The sequence below is a fragment of the Chelonoidis abingdonii genome, chromosome 6 (assembly GCF_003597395.2).
Source record: "Chelonoidis abingdonii isolate Lonesome George chromosome 6, CheloAbing_2.0, whole genome shotgun sequence".
Taxonomy (NCBI): Eukaryota; Metazoa; Chordata; order Testudines; family Testudinidae; genus Chelonoidis; species Chelonoidis abingdonii.
This window is the reverse complement of record NC_133774.1, coordinates 43,157,860-43,179,349: the sequence shown is the minus strand read 5'-3', so window position 1 is coordinate 43,179,349 and position 21,490 is coordinate 43,157,860. Positions and strand designations below refer to the sequence as shown.

At 43.7% G+C, this 21,490-nt stretch overlaps 1 protein-coding gene across 1 annotated transcript in view; it reads left to right on the top strand.

The window, feature by feature from the left end:
• The window catches only part of CENPK (centromere protein K), a 47,624-nt gene that overhangs the window by 5,764 nt on the left and 20,370 nt on the right, over positions 1–21,490 (top strand). Inside the window, exons 3-5 of the mRNA XM_032773667.2 lie at positions 4,713–4,850; positions 13,974–14,030; positions 17,485–17,557. Of these exons, the coding sequence (XP_032629558.1) occupies positions 4,713–4,850; positions 13,974–14,030; positions 17,485–17,557 (268 nt within the window). The remainder of the gene's footprint in view (positions 1–4,712; positions 4,851–13,973; positions 14,031–17,484; positions 17,558–21,490) is intronic.

Below are 21,490 nucleotides of genomic sequence, written 5' to 3'. Positions count from 1 at the left end.
CCCAGCCCTCAAGGGCAGCAATACTAAAATGAGAACTGCTCTGACAGTTGAGAAGCGAGTGGCAATAACTGTGGAAGCTTCCAACACCAGACTGCTGCCGGTCAGTGAGGAATCAATTTGGGGTGAGTAAATCTACTGTGGGGTCTGTTGTGATCCAAGTTTCCAGGGCAATCAATACACTTCTGCTAAGAAGAGTAGTGACTCTGAGCAACATGGAAGACATAATGGATGGTTTTGCCACGATGGGATTCCATGACTGCATTGGGGCAATAGACAGAACGCATATCCCTATCTTGGCACCAGACCATCTTGCCAAAGAGGTACTTCTCAATGGTGTTGAAAGCGCTGGTGGATCACGGGTCGTTTCACCAACATCAATGTGGGATGGTCGGGAAAGGTGTGGAAAGGGAAACTCCAGTGTGTTCAGAAAGCTGCAAGCAGCAACTTTCTTTCCAGACTGAAAAATAATTATTGGTGATGTTGAAATGTAAGTTGTGATCCTGGGAGACCCAGCCTACTCCTTGCTCCCATGGCTCATTAAGCCGTACACAGGCAGCCTGGACAGCAGTAAGAAGCGGTTCAACCAGAGGCTGAGCAAATGCAGAATGGTAGTGGAATGTGCCTTTGGACGTTTAAAAGCCCGGTGGTGTAGTTTGCTTATTAGGTTAGATCTCAGTGAAAGCAACATCCCATTGTTGTTGCTGTGTGCTCCATAATATCTGTGAAACAAAGAGAGAAGAGTTTCCAGCGGTGTAGAGAATTGAGGTAGATCGCCTGGCAGCCAATTTTGAGCAGCCAGACACCAGGGCAATAAGAAGAGCATATTGAGGGGCACTGCATCTCCGTGAGACTTTGAAAACTAGTTTCATTTATTCAATGACTCTCAGTAATGTGACACTTATTTGTGTTGTTCCTTACCAAGATGTCCCTTTCATTTCATGTACTCCCCAGTAAACTTTACCCCTGCGAACCACAGTGTGCTGAACAATTAAAGAGCCTTTTTTCCTCAATCCATTAATTTTTATTATGCTCACAAATACTGAGCAAAGAAAAGTAAGATAACCTGGGGCGAAAGGGCTGATAACACGTGGGTGGGGGAGAAGGGAGACAAGGACAGCTTGCTTACAATTGCATTGCAATAACAAACAAAGGTGTGGGAATGGGGGCCTTCTGGTCCTTGTACCCTCCCCTGGAGTTAAGTGAAAGGGATACTGGACTCTCCCCACACCCCCACCCTTCATCCTAGGATGCCTGGGAGAGGAAGATATGGAACTTGATGACGATGGCAGCAAGTTCAGCATAGGCTTCAATGGTTCTCTAGTGTCCAGCTGCCTTGAACCTCACCCAGACGCCTCAACATGTCTGCTCCCTCATAATCTGCACCATTTTGTCCTGCGTGTCACGCTTGTGTTCCCTGCATGCTCTCCTGTCCTTGCAGTCATTGTGCAGGCTGTCGGACAGTGCAATCCTCCATGCGCTGAGCTCCGTCTTGTCACTATCAGAGGCATGCATTAACTCATTGAACAAGTCCTCCAGAGTCTTCTTTTTCCGCCTTCTAATCTGGGAAAGTCTCTGTTCTGGTTTGGAGGACGTGTCTATGGACAAGGTTTCAGCTGCAAAGAATACAAAGCACAAAGGTAGCATTGACAGTGAATATATTGTTTATGGTGCAAGGTTAAACCTTTTTATAAAAGAAACACCCCTCAATGCACATCCCTGCAAGACGCAACGTAATCAGAACTGCTGGCTACTGCAAGAGTCAATTTGCTGCTACAGCCATGATGAGTGAGGCCATGAGGCATGGACCAAGTACTGCAGTTTTTGTTAAGACATTCTTGGAATCAGTGGTTCCAACCTCAGAACAGCCCCCTTTCCCATGGCAACCTGGATGGTGCTTGAGGACAGGCACCAGTGTAAAGTCCCGTAAATAATTTGATTGTTACAAAAGCAGCATCGGGTTGGGATGGAAGGGAGACAAACAGGAAGCATCGTGATCCCTCCCCCCCCCCTTTTTAAAATGCTGGCTGCAATACGCAGTGATTCCTTCCAACCACAACCAGGGCACGCTCCGGAAAGCATGGTTGTGTGACCCAGAATTCACCAAATGGGTGGATTATTTATTGAATCGCTTGCTGTTTAAGGGCTAGCATTTAAAACTTCCCCTCGTTTCCCCTAGGTGATCACATGTGATATCACTCTCCTGAGGGAAACAGGCAGAAAGGGAGCAGATGCTGCAAGCGTCTGAGTCCTTATGCTGCACTGTTGTGTGCCGCAGTGATGCCAGAAGAGTTAATACTGGCGTGGCACACGGAAGCGTCCTACCATGGTGAATGAGATAAGGCAGCCCTTCCCAGAAATCTTCTACAAAGGATTGCAGAATAATTCCATGAAAGCTTCCTAGAGATCTCTGTGGAGGATTCCAGGGCAATCCCCGTGCACATAAACAGTCTTTTTGGGAGGGCACCCTCTGCATAGCTGGAGTGGCCTCTGATAACCACTATCCCAATTTTTTTTATTCACATCCAGCATTAAAAATAATATCATGTAACCCCTACAGTTTGATTGAAAATGTGTACTCACCAGAGGTGCCTTCCACAGCATCATGCTCCACCAACAATTGGTCCTGTGAGGGGATGAGCTCCACAGTTTAAAAAAAGTTCTTGGCTGTTAGGGAGACTGGATCCTCCACTTGCCTGCCATGCATTTTCCTCCTCTTCAGCAATGTCCTCCTTGTTGTTGCCCGGGGCTCCTGGGAGGTATCCGTGAAGCGTTTTGGAATAGTGATGGAGTCGCTACTAAGAATTGCATGCAGCTCCTCACAGAAGTGGCATGTCTGAGACTCAGAACCAGAGCGACTGTTTACCTCCCTTGTCTTCTGGTATGCTTGCCGAAGCTCCTTTATTTTCATGCAGCACTGCTGTGTGTTCGTGGTGTAACCCTTCTTCCCTATGCCCCGCACAATTTTGGCATAGATGTCAGCATTTCTTCTGCTGGATCGGAACTCTGCCTTCACAGACTCTTTTCCCCACACAGCAATAATATCCACCACCTCCTGGGTGCTCCACGCTGGAGCGCGTTTGCAGACTTGAACATTCATGATCAGCTGTGCTGACAAGCTCTCTACACTGATTAAACAGGAAACGAAAATTCAAAAGTTCCTGGGGCTTTAACAGGGGGATGGCTGTTTCCTGTGTACCTGGCTGAGATGCAGTGGAGTTGAAAGTACTCTCCAGAGCAGTCGCAGTGGAGCACTGTGGTACACCTCCTGGAGGCCAATTCATTCGAATTACACGGCGCAGTGTCTACAATATCCCCATGTCGCTGTTTGGGTGTCGACTTAAGCACTATGCCTCTCACAGAGGTAGCGTACAGAAGTTGATTTTACAAGCGCTTTAGCTTGGTGGAAGGGACTCAGTGGTGCAGACACATACATTATTAACTCCACCTAACGTGGCTTATGTCCATCTAACTTTGTAGTGTAGACTAGGCCTCAGTCTAGTTCCATCCTTCCCCTCAATTCTGTTAGGCTGAAACAGTTCTGGCTTCATGTATTGCTGAACCAGACTAGGATAGTTCTTATCCTCTTGATTATTAGGGCATATATAACTATTACATTACTATCTAGTATGGTGATTGTGTACTTTTGTAGTAATGATTGACCCTGAAGATTATGTGGTGGCTATACTAAATGTTACCAAAAGGTGAAATATGTAGATGTTTATGGGAATCCAGAGTTCAAGTCACTCCGTGTTTTGTAATACTATGGCACTTGAAGGTTTGTGGTTATTTCAGTTACGAGGAAGAAAAAAAATACCTTTTTGTAGGTGTTCACCTGTTGTTACCATCTCATTGTTTCATTAATAAAGTCTCCCAACAGAGGACAAAGGAAAACATGAGAACAGATGACATCAAGCACTTTGAAAAATGGGAATTTTGTGTTAGAATACAATATATAGCTATATTATGTAGCTCAGGCCTGGCCTGATGTGAGTAATTAACTCATGGAGGGAGGCCTTATTACTTGGAGGATAGAATTATGGAGATAAGCAGATCATTAAACTGAAAACAGAATGTTTGTGCTAAATAAGATAAGTTAAAAGGTCATGCTAAAAAGAGAATATCTGAGCCAGCTAAGAGGGAGAACACACATTGTTAGGAAATGATTCTCTGGACAAGATAAGTTTGGAATGTAGAGATGAGGTCAAGTGTGGACAATGCATGGTTAAAGCATGGTGCACACATGTGATGCACTGTATAGTAAATGCAATGTAATGTCTAAATGGGTATAAAGGAAGAGATTTTCTGCGTAACTTGGGAAGTGTGGTATGCTCTTGAGTCTAATCAGCTCAGTGTAGCTTTGCAATATGCTGGATAAAGATACCTGTAGTTGAACTGAGTTTTTTGGATCCCAGAGAACTGGATGAAGTCTTCTCCCAGAGCTGACAAAGTGTTCTGAATAAGCCAAGTGGAAAAGGTCTCTGAGGGAACCTCAACATATTGGTGCTTTGTTTGTTTTAAAATTCTAGTTCACTATTAGAGTTAACTGCTGTTAATTAAAGTTTGTACACTGCCCAGGATTTCTATTAAGTGCTAATAACTGAAGGATTAAGAAAAGTCGTACTGCTTTCCCTGTTTTGCTGTGGATATGATTCTCTATCGTTTCTAATTATTTCAGTTCCATACAATGACAATTATTTTCTGCTTGTTCATAGGCTGAGAAATTGGCAAAACATGTGTCATCATATCAACATGATCTGGCTCCAACAATCACCAGTAATATAGTGTGTTCTATAGATGCCAAAGAAGAACTCTTGGATGAATGTGAGGAGATATGGAGGCAGATGGAAGAGGTATGCATATCATTAGTAATAGACTAAGTTTATTGTAGGTCATCTTCAAAAACATGTATTCTCACAGAGAAGGCTGGGAGAAAATAATGCAAAATACAGGCCAAAAGTGAAAGTGTAAATGGCACTGAGGGATCCATTATAATGTGATTTTTTTTGTTTGCAGTATTGATGTTATGTCTATTTTAGATTATCAAAATGGAATGGAATGTAAGTTTAAAAACAAATAAAAATATTAACTATTATTATTTGTATTGAATTAGCGCTTAGTGGGCCCAGCTGAGACTGGGACTCCATTGTGCTAGACTCTGTGCTAGACATTGTACAAATACTAAGTAGATGAGAGAAAAACAGAGTGTGGCAGAGGTTTATAGAGCAGTGATGTTAATTGCCAAAGGTCAATGGTCAGTGGGAATACTAGGGCCTTGTCTACACTACCTGATTAAATCGAATTACTTTAAATCGATTTTATAAAACCGATTTTATAAAATCGATTTAGTGCGTCCACACTAGGATTCTAAAATCGATTTTGTGCGTCCATGGCCCACGTCTAGCGTCGATTTCAGGAGCGGTGCACTGTGGGTAGCTGTTCCACAGCTATCCCATAGTTCCTACTTCGCTGGTTGAGAGACCAGGCCTGCTGGGACCAAAACATTGTCCCGGGTGGTGCTGGGTACAGCCTCACCCCTCCTTTGTAAAAGAGCAGCCAACCATTTCGCGCCTTTTCCTGGGTGAAGAGAGCAAACGCCATAGCACAGCAAGCAGGGACCCTGCTGAGACCATGACCCTGCTGAGACCAGTAACGCAATCGTGCAAGTTGTAAAACCACGCGCACTCTCGTGCTGTCTTGCTGAGCCTGATGACTGCAAATTCAGGAGGAGAGGGGAGGAGGAGAGGAGGAGGAGGAGGCGGGCAGCTATGGCACCGCACCGACAAGACGATGATGATGATGACGATATGGAGACTGATTTCTCCCTACCGTGGGCCCAGCATTTTGGAGCTACTGCTGGTATGGGGCAGCGTTCTACACATGAACACCATTTGGGCACGGGAAACAAGCACAGCGGTGGGACCGCATGTTTTGCAGGTGTGGGACGCATTCCAGTGCTGCAAAACTTTTGCATGTAAGAGCACTTTCTTTGAACTTTGTGACTTGCTTCCCCTGCCCTGAAACGCCATAATACTAACATGAGAGCACGCCCTCACCAGTGCAGAAGCGAGTGGCCATAGCCTCTGGAAACTTGCAACTCCAGACAGCTCCGATCAGTCGGGATCCATTGGAGTGGGAAATCACCGGTGGGGCTGCTGTGATGCAAGTAGCCAAAGCAATCGTTAACGCTGCTGCTACGAAAGTTGTGACTCTGGAAACGTGCAGGTGATAGTGGATGGCTTTGCTGCAATGGGTCCCTACTGTGGGGGGCCATAGATGGAACCCATATCCCTATCTGGCCCAGAGCACCAGGGCACCCAGTACGTGAACCGCAAGGGGTACTTTTCCATGGTGCTGCAAGCACTGGTGGATCACAAGGGACGTTTCACCAGCATCCACGTGGGATGGCCAGGAAGGGTTCATGACGCTCACCTTCTCGAACACACTCTCTTTAAACGGCTGCAGCAAGGAATTACTTCCAGACCAGAAAAATAACAGTTGGCGATGTTGAGATGCCTGTCCATTTCCTGGGTGACCCAGCCTACCCTTATGCCATGGCTCATGAAGCCATACACAGGCAGCCTGGACAGTGGTCAGGAGCTGTTCAACTACAGGCTGAGGAATGCAGGATGGTTGTAGACGTGTGCATTTGGGCGTTTAAGGGGCGGCTTTCGATCATTATTACTCGCTCAGACCTCAGCCAAAAGAATGTCCCCATTGCTATTGCTGCTTGCTGTGTGCTCCACAATCTCTGTGAGTAGGGGGAGACCTTCTGGCGGGGTGGGAGGCTGAGGCAAATCACCTGGCCGCTCACTACGAGCAGCCCAGACACCAGGGCGTTAGAAGAGACACCAGGGGCGTGCGCATCAGAGAAGCCTTGAAAAGTAGTTCAGCGCGGCCAGGTAGGTGTGACTGCAGTGTTGTTTCCTTGATGAACACTCCCGCCTTCTTGATCCCTGTAAGCACCCACCCTCCCCTTACTTACAGCTTGCTGAAGGACTTTTAAAAGCAACTCCCCCCCCCCCCCTTTGATTACATCTAGCTGAAGGAATAAAGTCAGTATATTTGAAAAAATCGTTTATTTCAGTATTAAAAGTCATTTGTTATTGCTTAAAATCATGAGTTCTTTTTAAAAATCATTCCTGTAAGAAACCACCCTCCCCCGTTTGATGTTTCTTGATTAGAAAGTAATTAATAAAGAGCACTGATATTCTAGGTATCCCTGCATGGTGTGCTTTGGAGAGGATCGGAGTAAGGAAAAGCCTGAAGCACATTTCAGCTTAATGTCAGCCTTTGGTTGGGCTGTCCATGGGGGTGGAGTGTTCTGGTGCAGCAAAGCCTTCCCCCACGCATTCTAACACGTCTGGGTGAGGAGATATGGACTTGGGGAGCTTCGGGGTGGTTAAACATGGGCTGCAGTGGCACCTTACCCGCTGCTGTTCCTGACATCCACCATGCGTCTGAGGATCTCAGTGTGTTCACGCAGCAGCTCCAGCGTTCATCACGCAACGCAGTCTTCCTGCCTAACCTCTGATCTTCCTGCGGCTTCCTTGCGCCACCTCTCTTCTACCTGCCGTGTCTCTCTCCCGCCACCTCTGTTTTCCTCCCGCCACCTCCACTCGAGCGTTCTCTCCTGTCCTCCCGGTCACTGGCATCTTTCTTTGTATTTTGCTTCCATTCCTTCCAATCATTATGATGAGCTCTTTACTGTGGCTACTTCCATGATTTCTGAAAACATTTCATCTCGAGTTCTCTTTCTCCTCCGCCTTTTGGCTAGCCTTCCAGATGGGGCAGGGAGTACAGAACAGTGCGCAGCTGTATGGGGGAGGTAGCAGAGTACAGAGACGTATGTAAAAAGATACATTTTACAGAAACAAATGATTTACAGTGAACCAAACTATGCCCCTTACATAGCACATGTGATTCACTACAAGGTCGAATTTTGCATTTTAATACTGGAGCTCTGTCCCTGGGGTCAGAGCACATGCAGACGCAGGTTCCGGTCCTGTAATCATAATTCAGCTTCCATGCAGCCATGGTAAGTCTTTATGTTTGACTTCTCCAGGGTTCTCCCAGCTCCTCCCTTCTAAAGCTCCCCTCCACCCTCACAGCGCGTGGCTGTTAGCTGGGAAGAGTTCCTGCTCGCCAAACAGACAGAGAGCCCAGCACAAGCCTTCCTATGCTCTGTGAAGCAATGATTTCCAAATTACGTCATGCATGCTGGAGGGGGAAAGTTTCATTCAATGAGGGACTGGATTAGGGCCTTGCCCCGAAATCTACTGAAAAGGCTCTTTGATTTCCTCCAATATCAATTCATGGAGATTCTTGGGAGGATTTTCACTCTCCACCCCAGACATGTTAACGAATTTTCCTGTAACTGTACTGCTAGAAGAAATGACAACGCATGTTCCAAATTTATAATTAAAAAACGCTTGTTTGTAACCATGATTGATAGAAACATTCACTCACCAGAGGTCCCTTCTCATGGCTTCACTGTCTGGGATAGTGGCTTGGTTGGGCTGGAGGGTAATTCAGGCTCAAAAACAGCTCCTGGCTGTGTTGGTAATTGAGAGCTGTGTGCTATCTGCAATCTCTTCCTCCTGCTCATCTTCGTCATTGCCCCCTCTGCAGAATCCTCAGCACGGTTGATATTGCAACACGTGACCTCTGATCCACGGCACGGGTGGGGGACTTGTTGCCAAGCCCCCAAAAATTGCATGCAGCTCTGCCTAGAACCTTCATGTTTTCGGACCTGCTCCAGACTTCCGTTTGCCTCTCTGGTTTTCTGGTATGCCTGCCTCAGTTCTTTGACTTTATCCTACATTGCAACGAGTCCCTCCTGTGTCCTTTTTCAATCATAGATTTGAAATTCTTTCAATGTTTCTCATTTCGTTTGCGAACGGAGTTCTGTAAGCACTGAATCACACCCCAGATAGCATGAGATCCACTAGCTCTTCTGTGGTCATTTGGAGCTCTTTTTCTATTCTCAGGAGACTGCATTTTTAATGTGCTGCTGAGCTGTACGTGGTCACCTGTGCTGCTCAGAGCCCACGCTGGCCAAACAGGAACTGATTCAAAACTCCGCGGGGCTTTTCCTGTTTACCTGGCCAGTGCATCGGAGTTTTGAACTGCTGTCCAGAGTGGTCAGTGGTGTCCTGGGATACCTCTTGGAGGCCGTAACTTCGATTTCCGTCCACCTACACTAATTCCGAATTAGTAACATCGATTTTAGGGTTACTCCTGTGGTTTTGAAGGAGTACTAAAATCGATTTAAATAGCCCTTTAATTTGAATTACAGGGCGGTGTAGTGTGGACGGGTGCACCATTAATTCGAATTAACGCTGTTAAATTCGAATTTAAGGCGCAGTGTAGACGGGGTCTAGGAATAGAATTCAGGTTTTTTCTGACTTCCAAGCCAATGCCTTAACCATTAAACTGTTCTGCCTATCCACATTTTTATTGTTACTTTAAAAAAAAAACAAAAAAAAAACGCAGAATCCCTGTCTGATTTTTTTAATGGTTTTGAGGACTCACTATACATTCTGAAAGATGCTAATACACCCATTCTAATTCAATTGGATGTGAAAGGAGCAGTTATGTTCTAAATTATGGTACTTTGATTCTGAATGGCTTAACAGGATTTTATGTAGTATTCATACGCAGTAGTATATTATTTTGAGTACTGTGTACTGGTAATAAGATAAATAAAACTATAACCCAACTAATGCACATGAATAATCTGTTCTGTCAATTTTAGTTCAATAACTACAGTGAAACCCTGCTATAACACAACCTTTGGGGTCCAAAAAATCCTATCGTGCTAAATGCGGGGTTGCGGTATAGCAGGGTTTCAAATCAGTCCGGTGGTCTCCAAAGCGGTGCATTGAGGTGCACCGCCTGTTGCCCCTGGTGCCTAGTGCAGCAGGGTAGATGAGCTGTGGCCCCCCGCCTGCCGGGGACAGAGAACTCCGGGGCTGCGGGCGCTGGTGCTCTCTGTCCCCAGCAGGTGCAGGGCTGCGGCTTCCCTCCCGCTTCAAGAGGAGCCATGGCTCCCTGCCTGCCGGGGGTAGAGAACTCCGGGGCTGCGGGCATCAGTGCTCTCTGTTCCCGGCAAGTGCGGGGCCACGGCTTCCCTCCCGCTTCAAGAGGAGCTGCGATTCTCTGCCTGCTGGGAACAGAGAGCACCGGCGCCAGCGGCCTCGGAATTCTCTGTCCCCAGCAGGTGCAGGGTTGCAGCTTCTCTCCCCTGCCATGGTGTTGTGAACCATTGGTACAATATCATACTGTGTTATACCGTACCTTAAAGGGGAGCCAACCTGAGATCGCATTATATGCGATTTTGCATTTTGGCGGGGGGCATTATTTCGGGATTTGACTGTACTTGCAGTATCTTCTTCAGTCATTTTTGCTCAGTTATTGACATTTTAGAAACAGGAATCACCTTTAAAAAGTCAAAATAAAAAATAGTTTAAATACTTGTGACTTACAATAAATTATATTAAATTTATGTAAATATTGGGGGCTGTACATAAAGAAATAATGTCTAATCATAAGTATATTCTAGGACTTCCTTTTTTCTGTAGGATTCTTTACTGTATGTACATAAGTTGGTATAGTGCATCACTTGGGATTAAACAAGCTGCAGGGAATAATGTCTCTTGCTTTATCAAGTATTCTTCCTAACTATCAACAGAAATATCATTCCAATTTTTTATGCGGGATGATGTGATCTCTCTTGCCACCAATTTTTCAGAACTGGAGGAGAATCCAAAAATTTTATCAGTTTAGATTACACCTCACCAAAGATGTTCAGTGTAATGATTTCCCAATCTCTTTAGAACAATAAAGGAAATACTTGCACACAATTTTTGATGGCAGTTGGTAGCTGCAGCTACCACTTTCTTTCTCCTTTTTGTAGACATGACATCACTAATGCACATAGTATGCTGTATCAGGTAATAGAGAGCTAATGATTAGCATATTACATGCTCAGATTGTGTGGTTTATCATCTAACATTCCATTTATTTTATAATCATTTTCTCCCTTTATTACATAGCAAAATATAATATGTTTTATTATTTTTTTCCAAAACATTAAGGATGAAGTTTCAAAACCACTGCTTGAGTCATGTAGTGTTTGGGAGAAAATATGCAGTTCTCAGGGGAAACTGACATACAACTTAATAGTGAAAGATACTGTAGGCCCATTACTAACTTCTGGGAATATTATGCACCTGTTTATCCCATAGTGGGGTCCACCTATGAAGACAATAGGAAAATGTTCACATAATGTGAAACACTTTGTCTAAGGGCATGAGCCAAGGTCGGTCATTGCCCTAAGCCGTAGAAACCAAAATGACTAAATGAGAGTATGAGACCTGAAAAAGAGCTCTGCGTGGCTTGAAAGCTTGTCTCTTTCACCAATAGAAGTTGGTCCAATAAAAGATATTCTCTCACCCACCTTGTCTCTCTAAATGAGGGTATTGTCAATCACCAAGGCAAAAATCTCTCATAATTTGCATGTGTATAAACCTCTTTCTCCCTCCCAACCTAGCTTAAAAAAATCCCCAAGTTACCAGGCAAGAGTCATACACTGCTGTCCTATGCAGTATTTCAATTCCAAAGTAACTGTAAACATTGTGTTTCTTGTAAATCACATATACCATGAACAGCTTTTTCACCCCAAATTAGAATCTGCACATTTGTTTGCATTGTGAGTTACATCTATGTCCTCCAAATTTAGGAGATAAAGAATTTTGTTGGTTTTCATTGTAAATAATTGTTGCATTTTAGCAGTAATAGAAATTGTATGCCACAAGTAAGAAGAAATGTTAAAAAATATAAACCAGGGTATAACTGTGGTATATTTAAAAAAAAAATGCTTACAAGAGGGGAATCCCAATTGATAATAGGGGCAAATAGTGCAATACAACCAGTGAAATGAATGTAATTTTAAAAGCCTCCCATAAGAAATAGATTAAAGAAATGTGTTTGGACACCAACACCATCTACTGGATACCAAGGGAAGCAGCAGAGAAATTAATCTGAAATCTGAGCACTCATTTGGCACATGTCCAATAGGAATCAGAAGATGGACCCCCTCCGACCAGCCCTGAAATTAGGATATATAAAACTGAAGTTACCATGTGCTCAAGAGACTTGACTGAACCCAACACAAGCAGCTGCAGAATCCTAAATGCATCTGACACCTGAACCAGCTGGGTGGAAAGGACTCTCTCTCCATCCCAGGGCTAAGAGGATAAAAAGAAGTGCTGAGATTTAATTTCAAAGATTGTATTTCCCCTTATGGTCTTTAATATAAATGCCTGTAGGTTATCTTGCTGAGCCTTCACTCTCTAGCGAGAGCTCAAGTAACCATATTTTAGATTTTAATTCCTATATAAGTCCATGCAAATTGATCTAAAACAGGGGCTCTCAGACTGAGGGCTGTGAGCTACATGGGGGGTTGTGAGCTGTCAGCCTCCATCCCACACCCTGCTTCACCTCCAGCATTTATAATAGTGTTAAATATTTAAAAAGTGTTTTTAATTTATAAGGGGGGTTGCACTCAGAGCTTTACTGTGTGAAAGGGGGTCACCAGTACAAAAGTTTGAGAATCACTGGCCTAAAAGTAAAGACAAGTGCATTCTTGGAAGTATGATAAATGTGTGAGGAACTGAGAATTTATGACCGTAAGTAAATGGAATAAGAATCTTGGTAATTTGCATGGCCTATATTTTACTGCTGATGGTATGTTATGTTATGTACAGGGTCAATTAATAAATTATTGGTTGGTTAAAAATAAGTAAATGTGCTGATTTGAGAAATAGTGTTCAAGTTAAAAGTTAACCTGAAAAAACCCAGTGTTAAAACTAGTAAGCTGGCTCTCTCTGTACTCAATAAAAGGAGTTATCCAACTGGATTATCTTATATATTGGCAAACTGAATTTGTTAGATTTCAGCTTTAAAATGTAACTGGCACCCTGGCAAATTCATAAATTGACCCCCTTTCATGCTTATGTCTGCACCTTGGAAAATTGGGCCATTTGTGTTCAAATCATTTTTTCTCAATGTATGAGGCATGCTGCCCTGGTGGGGGTGCAGAAGTCTACAGGGGATGCGGACAGATGTTTTCAGTTGCTTTCCAGTCTTAGCTTTCATGAAAAATAAAAAGTCTTTCTCTGTTATGCTAGTCAATAAAACTTTGAAATGTGACTCCAGTGTAATTGAGGCAGCAATGTCTGTCCAAGTTTCCAAAGAACCAGAAACAATAGCTTTACAAGAATTGTCCCATTCATTTCAGTGGGTGCTAACTCAGATGCCAGTGAGGATATTTTGTATGCCAACATCATTAACAATTTCATGACTTATCAAAGCAGGTGAGAAAGGATAGGATGTATCATAGCATAAAGATTTAAGATATGGATAGAGCTTGAACAACTCACTGTATGATTGAAGCAGGACATGATTTGAATGCTGAACTCCAGGATAACAAAGACAAAGTCTGGGAAGTGCTGGTTTAAAGTGTGAGCCATGGCTGATTCACTAACTTCCCTCTCAATTCTTCTCCCAATCAGTCTTGTCCCCACTTTTCTTTCTTAGTTTCCCCTTCAGTCCTGTCTGAGCCTCCCTTTCCCACCTGATCCCCATGTATTCAGAACATTGTCTTCCTCCTACTCAGACATTTCCCAGCTATTGTCTCTCTTTCCAGGTGGCCAATCGTCTTTTTGTAGTGCCTCCACTTCCACTTCTTCAGTTAGTGAAGGCCCAGCCCTATCCCTTTTGTTGTGATCTGTTGTTGAAACATTCTGTCATCGTCCTCTCAGGCATGGCCCCCAGCAACATGGTGGGAGCCATGCTAATACTTCTAACTATAAAACAACAACATTATTTTGGACGAATTTTAAATCACTATTTGGTTGGCCTAAGAAGGGAAGGAATAATAAGTAATCACTGTTTTTTCTCTTTCTACTAAGTGTCAGAGCAAGCTAACACTGCTAGGAATAGAAACACTTCCAGAATCAGATGCTCAGGTAAGTCCATCTTTTCTGTACTCAGCGCATAGGTGCTGACTCTGTGGGTGCTCCGGGGCTGGAGCACCCACAGGGAAAAATTGCTGGATGCTCTGCTCCTACCGGCAGCTCCCTGCCCCAGCTTACCTCTGCCTCCTCCTCTGAGCGCGCCACTTCTCCCCCTAGCTCCAGCGCTTGCCACTGCGAAACAGCAAGAGCTGGGAGGGAAGGGAGAAGAGGGGGAACGCTGCGCACTCAGGAAAAAGGAGGGCCAGGGCGCAGATTTGGGGAAGGAGTCCAGTAGGGGCAGGGAGGGGGCAGGGCAGGATGCAAGCACCTACCGGTGCTGGGAAAAGTTGGCGCCTATGACTCAATGGACAATTTTTAGTTTTCTATCAGACAAATACTAATTATCTTGCTTTTTTAGGAAATAGGTGAACATTCTTCACTTACCCTATACAAAGTTGTCTACTTTATCCTTATTGACTCTATTAATAATGTGTGAACGTTTTAATAATGGGTTCTCTCAAGCAGTAAAAAGCTGACCTTAATTTGTCAATTCCTGATATTTTTATTATGTGAACTTGGCTGATGATTCATGGTGCATCTTAATCTTGAATTTTTTAGCTGAGCAAAAGCCAAATTTGAGTCTGCCCTACCTTTTATGGAATGCATGATCATCACATAGCTTTTGTACTTAAATCTACACTTCATTTCTTACTAAATTACATTTTATAAAAAAAATTCAAACGCCTGTACCTATTTTAGTGTATTTAAATGTTCCAGAAATAGAGGAAATTATTACTGTTTCATCTCTCCTGCAACTGGGAATGGCAAACATTTTGATAAATGGAAGTGAAGATTCTTTAGCTTCATTTTTCATATGATCTCCTGACATGGTATTTTGTGTTTTCCAGCTGCAGTTTCTCAGTGTATCTCAAGAGCAGCAGTACACTAGGGGGCTGAACACTACTATAATAAAACTCTGTTAAATCAGAGAAGTAGTCCTTTTTTACACAGATATGAATATGTAGGCCCTTACGCATAAAGTGAAGACTTTAAAGTTTGGATTTTGAATTGCTATAAGATAAGAGGTAGTATACTTAAATGTTATAAAAGTTGTCATGGATGCTACTAACCTGTGTTCTGTGACCTGCATTGGCTGCCTATTAGTTTCCAGATTGATTTTTAAGTTGTTGGTTTTGATTTAGAAAAGACTGGGATCTACCTGTCAAAGAAACCACCTCTCTCTCTCTCTCCATGACATTACTGCCACAGTTGTGGTCAGCAGAGGCATGTGAGCTGAAGACTTTTCATCAGTGATCTGGAAGTAAATCTGAAATCACTGCTGATAATATTTGCAGATGACATGATTGTTGGAGTGATAAATAATAATGATGAGGACAAGGGAGTCATACAGAACAATCTGGATCCCTTGGTAAGCTAGGCCCATTCAGACAAAATGCACTTTAATACAGCCAAATGCAATGCTTGACAGATAGGAACAAAGCCATACCTACAGAATGGGGTAGGAGACTGTATCCTGGAAAATGGTGACACTGAAAAGGATTTAAGGGTCAGAATGGACAAAGCAGTTCAACATGAGCTCCTAGTGTGGTAGTGATGCAAAAAGAGCTAATCCGAGCCTGGGGTGTATAAGCAGTGTTGTAGAAGTGGGGAGGTGGTTTTACCTCTGTATATGGCCTTGGTGAAACTGGTGATAGAGTACTGTATACAGTTCTGTTGACCAGATTTTAAATGAAATGTTGACACATTGGAGAGGATGCAGAGAACGGCCACAAAAATTATTCAAGGCTATGGAAAATGTTTTACAGTGAGAGGTTTAAAGAGCTCAATCTGTTTAGTTTACCAGCCAGAAGATCGAGACGTGACTTAATTATAGTGTACAAGTACCATCACAGGAAGAAAAATCAGGTGCTAGAAGTACTTTAATTTAGTGGAGAACGTCTGGCTTCAGCTTCCAGTCAAATTCAAATTTTAACAGTGAGAATGACAAACCATAGGAACCAACTACCAAAGGAAGTGGTGGATTCTCCATCTTCTGTTGTAATCAAACCAAGACAGTATGTCTTTCTGGAAGATATGCTTTAGCCAGCTACAAGTTATGCTTTAGTCAAATACAAGTTATTAGATTCAGTACAGGGGTAACTGGGTAAAATCAATAGTTTGTGGTACACAGGTCAGATTAGATCAGCATTTCTCAAATGCAGCCACCAGGGTCTTTTCTTGTGGCCACAGCATCCTGGGCTGTGATTTTTTGGGATGGGGAAGGAGAGGTAAAGCACCAGCTCTTCCCCTGGGCTGCCTGCAGGTATTGGTCCCTACTGCTTTCCAGAGCCACAAACACTGTAGGAGCAAGCAACCAGTGTGAGTTCCCCACCTTCCCAGGGGCAGTGTGTCTCGGGCTTCAGGCTTCCACCCTGGGGTAGTGGGCAGCAGACTCTGTCCCCCAGCCACAGGGCTTTGGGCTCCATGCCTGGACTCATGCCCCACCATCACCTTGACCCTCGGTGCTTCCTCCAGACCCCGATTGCCCCTGGCCCCCCTGCCTCCTTATCCACCTCCTCATCCAGGGCGTAATTTGTCTCCCAGTATACCAGGGTTCAGTAAGTCTGCTGTGAAAAGTGATATTAACAAATATACAAATATCACTTTTCACAATAGCAGACTTACTAACTAGCAATCTAAAAATAATAATATTAATATGCAAAGCACCTTATTTTTGTTTCTATTCTGTTTAAGTCCAGCAAAGAATGGAGACAACTCTACAGTATTTTTATTATCAAGTCTGCCAAAAAAAAAAACAACCTCTGTAAATAAATTACAATGATCTGGACATGTATATCTGCATAGTTATTCGTTTTTCCTAAAGTTCCTTAAGTATTTTAGGAAATTTTTTCAGAGCTGCAACCAGCAAGAGTTGGTGGCCACACTCTAAGGCCACCAAAAAATCATTGTGAGAACCGCTGGATTAGGGATAATCTAATGGTCCCTTCTGACAACCCAAATTTGTCACTTTTCAGAGCATGCTGGAAATGGAAGATAGCTACAGGTGGGTGTGGGACTCTGGGGATTGTGTAGGGGTTGATTGATTTCAGTTATATTTATGTTGTCACTCTTATTTGAGTTGATCTGTGGAATTGATAGGTCTCTTAGTGTATTTTTAAATATTGTCAAGGGCACTCAGAGCACTGGATTGGGTGATCTTTTGTTTTATTCTGTATAAATCTAAATAATTAACTTCTAAGTAGTTGTACATTATCAAAACAAATAGACTAAGCAATAGTGATTCTAAAACTAGTAAAATGTGCTCCATTGTATCTTCCAGATTCTTCCTCATGGAATACTAAATCATTTTTTACCATATTCTGTCTCATTTTATTCAAATACTATTCAGCACATTTCAAGAGTTAGTTTTTAAATACTCTTTTTTTTTTTCCTTCTTGTTTTACAGCTTTCATTGTTAATGATGCGAGTGAAGGCTTTAACAGCAGAGTATAATCAGTGGCAGAAACGAAGTCCTGAAAGTAAAGATTTTTATTAATATTTTTATAGACTTTGTTTAAAACCAAAGATTATATGATTATCTTGGATTTCCAACACATTGTTCATCCAAGCATTTGTGTGCATATGTAGAATATTTATATTGCATGCATCATCACACCTAGGTACCTTGCAGAAATCAAAATGAACTACAGTACTGCCTACAATAGTGTCCTTCCACTTTTGTCTCTGTGCTTTCTTCCTTGTAGCACCGACATCTGAGTTAGCACCTGTTGCAATGATTGAGGCAGTTCACAACTTAGAACTACTGCTTCTCTCTCTTAAGGCTATGTCTACACTACCTTTTATGTCAGCAAAATTTCTCTGAGGGGTGTGAAAAAACACACCTCTGAGCGACATAAGTTTCACTGGCATAAGTGGTCATTGCACAGCACAATGTCAGTGGGAGAGCTTTCTCCCGTCAGCACAAAGCAGCTACATGAGAAATCTTACAGTGGCACAGCTGAATCAGTACAGCTGTGTCGTTGTAAGCTCTCAAGTGTAAATATAGCCTAACACTGCCTTTCATAGGATGGGATTTGTTGGTGTTCAGCACTCCTAAAAATCAGGCCACCAAAGAGATGAATAATATTCCAGGAGGTTATCAATAAGCCTCTATAGCAATTTCTGAAGGGCCTCCATCAAGAATTCTGGTCCTTAGTTATAGAAATTACAGGAGCATTCTGGCAGAAAACTGTTGCTGTTGAGGGTTTTATAGATAACCAATACCTTGCAATGCATACAATGTTGGATTCAGAAGCAGTGCAAAACATTTATTATGTGCGTGTGGTGCGTTCATGTTGGCCCGCTCCAGTCAAGAGGTGGACTGTCATAGTGTCTGCTAGCTGAAATTTTCAAGATAACTTTGAGGGTAACTCAGTTACAGTGCATTACAATATCCTTTTTGGTTTTAGAGTTCACAGACACCAGGCCAAACAAAGATAAGAGACACTTTGTGACATTACAGCATTCTGGGAATTCAAAAGCAGTTACTGATCCAGTAATTCCATAACATTTGCAGATCCCCTGAGATAAAGGGTATGCATCCTTCCTGTGTTCTTAGCAGTCATTATCAGACAAAACATTCATAGCCCTGTCAATTCTTCAAGGTGCCCTCTTCTACCCACTAGCTTCAGTGCCATTTGTTCTGAACTGAATTGTAGTTAACTTGAGTTTACCAAAGACCCTAATTTGGCCAGGCATTGGAAAAACAAGATCCAGCAGAGTCTATTCAACAAGAAGACACAAAACTGAATATCCTCTAATGGTACTATAGTCCAAAATGTCGTCTTATTCTCCACAATGGAAGATTGGCTCTGGATAGAACAGATGAATTCTTAATCTGCAAAGATCGTTTTTCTATACAAACTTATTTTAGAACTTGTCTACATGAAGAGATTTGGCAGCATAATTATACGGGTATAGCTCTCCTTGTGCACACACGGAATAAGAGTGCTTTTTCTATCATAGAATATCAGAGTTGGAAGGGACCTCAAGAGGTCATCTAGTCCAACCCCCTGCTCAAAGCAGGGCTAATCCCCAGACAGATTTTTGCCCCAGATCCCCAAATGGCCCCCTCAAGGATTGAACTCTCAACCCTGGGTTTAGCAGCCAATGCTCGAACCATTGAGCTATTCTAGTTTAGCTTATGTTGCTTCCAAAGTGATTGGATCACAATGCAAACTGCATATTGTGGTTTTCAACAATTTATAACTCAGCAACATCTGAACAGATTGTAATAGGAATAGCAATAGGCACCTCTCCTCCTCTGTTAAATTTCAAGTACCTATGGTGTACCTTGGAAGTAATGAAAACAATTACAATGTGAAGTACTAGACAAACTTAATTTAGGTGTTGTTACTGCTCCTTATGTAATATCAACTGAATAAATATTAAATAGAATGTTTTTTTTAAACCTTCCACAAGACACCATAGCTTTGATTTTATACTATTGTGCTGGATACGAGTCTTAGTCATGGACCAAGATCTCATTGTGTTAGGCACTGTACAAACACAGAACAAAAGTATAGTCTCTACCCCAAAGAGCTTACAGCTAAATAAATATAAGACAAAGCAATAGATGGATACAGACAGATGCAGAAGTACAAGAAATCAATGAGACTACATTGGTCCTACTGGGATCGAGGAAGTGGGTGCCCACTGCTAAAGGACCTCCCCACAGCCTAAGGGGAGGATCCACTGGGCCTGGAAGCCAAATGATTCTAGGGGACAACTAATGAAATAACAAGGGGACAGGAGTGTGGGCAAAGGGTCAAACAAAGGGAACCAGACGGGGATACAGAGCAGAGAATCCCGGACAGCACCCACTGCTTCTTGAAGGTGTCAAGGGAGCCAGTGGACGCCGCCCAGAGGAACTCTGCTCTGATGTGTGAACGGACAGAGGATTGCAAGTAGGCTCCACAGTCAAAGGAGACCCCATTGGCCAGCCTCCTCTCCCTGGTTTTATAGATGTCCATTTCAGCCAGGGCCAGGAGGAGGTTGTCTAGGAGGTCCCTTGACTTCGTGGGGCCACAAATAGGAAGTGCATAAATAAGGAGGTGAGGGGAAAAGTGCAACCAAAAACATAACAGGATGTCTAAGAGGAGCCGGAATAGGGGCTGCAACCTGGTGCACTCCAGGTAAACGTGCTCCAGGTTCTCCCTCACGCCGCAGAAGGGGCAAGTGTCCGGGATGGGGGTAAACTGCACCAGATACATGCCTGTGCTCATTGCCCCATGAAGGAGCCACCAACTGATATCCCCGGCGGGCCTCAGGACCAGGGTAGAGTATAGGCTGGCCCACCAGGGTGCTTCACCCTTGACAGGTGGCAGGAGCTCCTGTCACTTCGTGTCGGGGTGGGACACGAGGATGAGGAAGTGAAGGGTGTGGAACACGAGCGTGTATGAATGTTTTCTTGGTGCAGTCTGGAAACGAACGACTGCAAGTCCTGCAGCTGGCTCATGGTGAAGGGGCAGGGGGCCGGTTGGGTCCACGGGGCAGGGGCCTGATGAAAAGGTCCGGAGGGCCTGGGGTGGAGGGTGGGTTGGGCGTCCCCTTTCGCAGGACCCGGTCGAGGTAGGCCTGAGCAGTGGGCAACAAAGCGGCCTCACCTCTTGAAGTACGCGCTGAGGAGTACGAGGCCTGGAGAGCCCCATGCGCTGAGCGAGCGTCAGGGGGTCCAGCCAGTCTCCCCGGTCGTAGTCCAGGAGGTCTCCGACTCTCCTAACTTCTGCCAGGACCAACCTTTGGTGCACCGAGGGGGACTCCACTACCCACACATGGAGCTGGGGGTTGTGTAGCAGGAGCTCCATGAGGAGATATGCCCCCTCGGTGGCTGCCACGGACCTGGTCGCTGAGAACAGCTTCCAGGTCTGGAGGAGGTCCTGGTAGAAGACCAGCAGCCCAGAGAGGTCTTGCAGAAGACCTCTCGGATGGAGATAAAGGAGCTGCCGGTCGTATTGGAGCCCTCGGAAGCGGCACAGGAAGGCGTATGCCAGTACTCTCCATGCTGGACTACCTGCACTGTAAAGGTGGTAGGCAGTGGTCACAGTATACCAGCAACTTTTTTTCTCTTTATATATAGGGTGATAAGAATTTCCATAATAGGAAAGCATCAGTAGTTTGTTTGGTCTGGGGACCTGTCTCTAGCAGTGGTCAGTTCCAAATGCTTCAGACAAAGGAGTAGACCAAAATTAGACCAATTGTACCAAATTATGCAATGCTGTCCTATGGGGGAATATTTCTTCTTGGCCACTGCTGATGATCATCCTTGTAACATAAGGATTGCAAGCACTTTTATTTTTGCTAAGATAAATGCTCATGTTTTTTGTACTATAAATATTTAATCATTTTTAAAACCTTAAGCTATTTGTGTTACAAAAATAGACTCTTGTGGCATTAAATATTTTTACCATTAT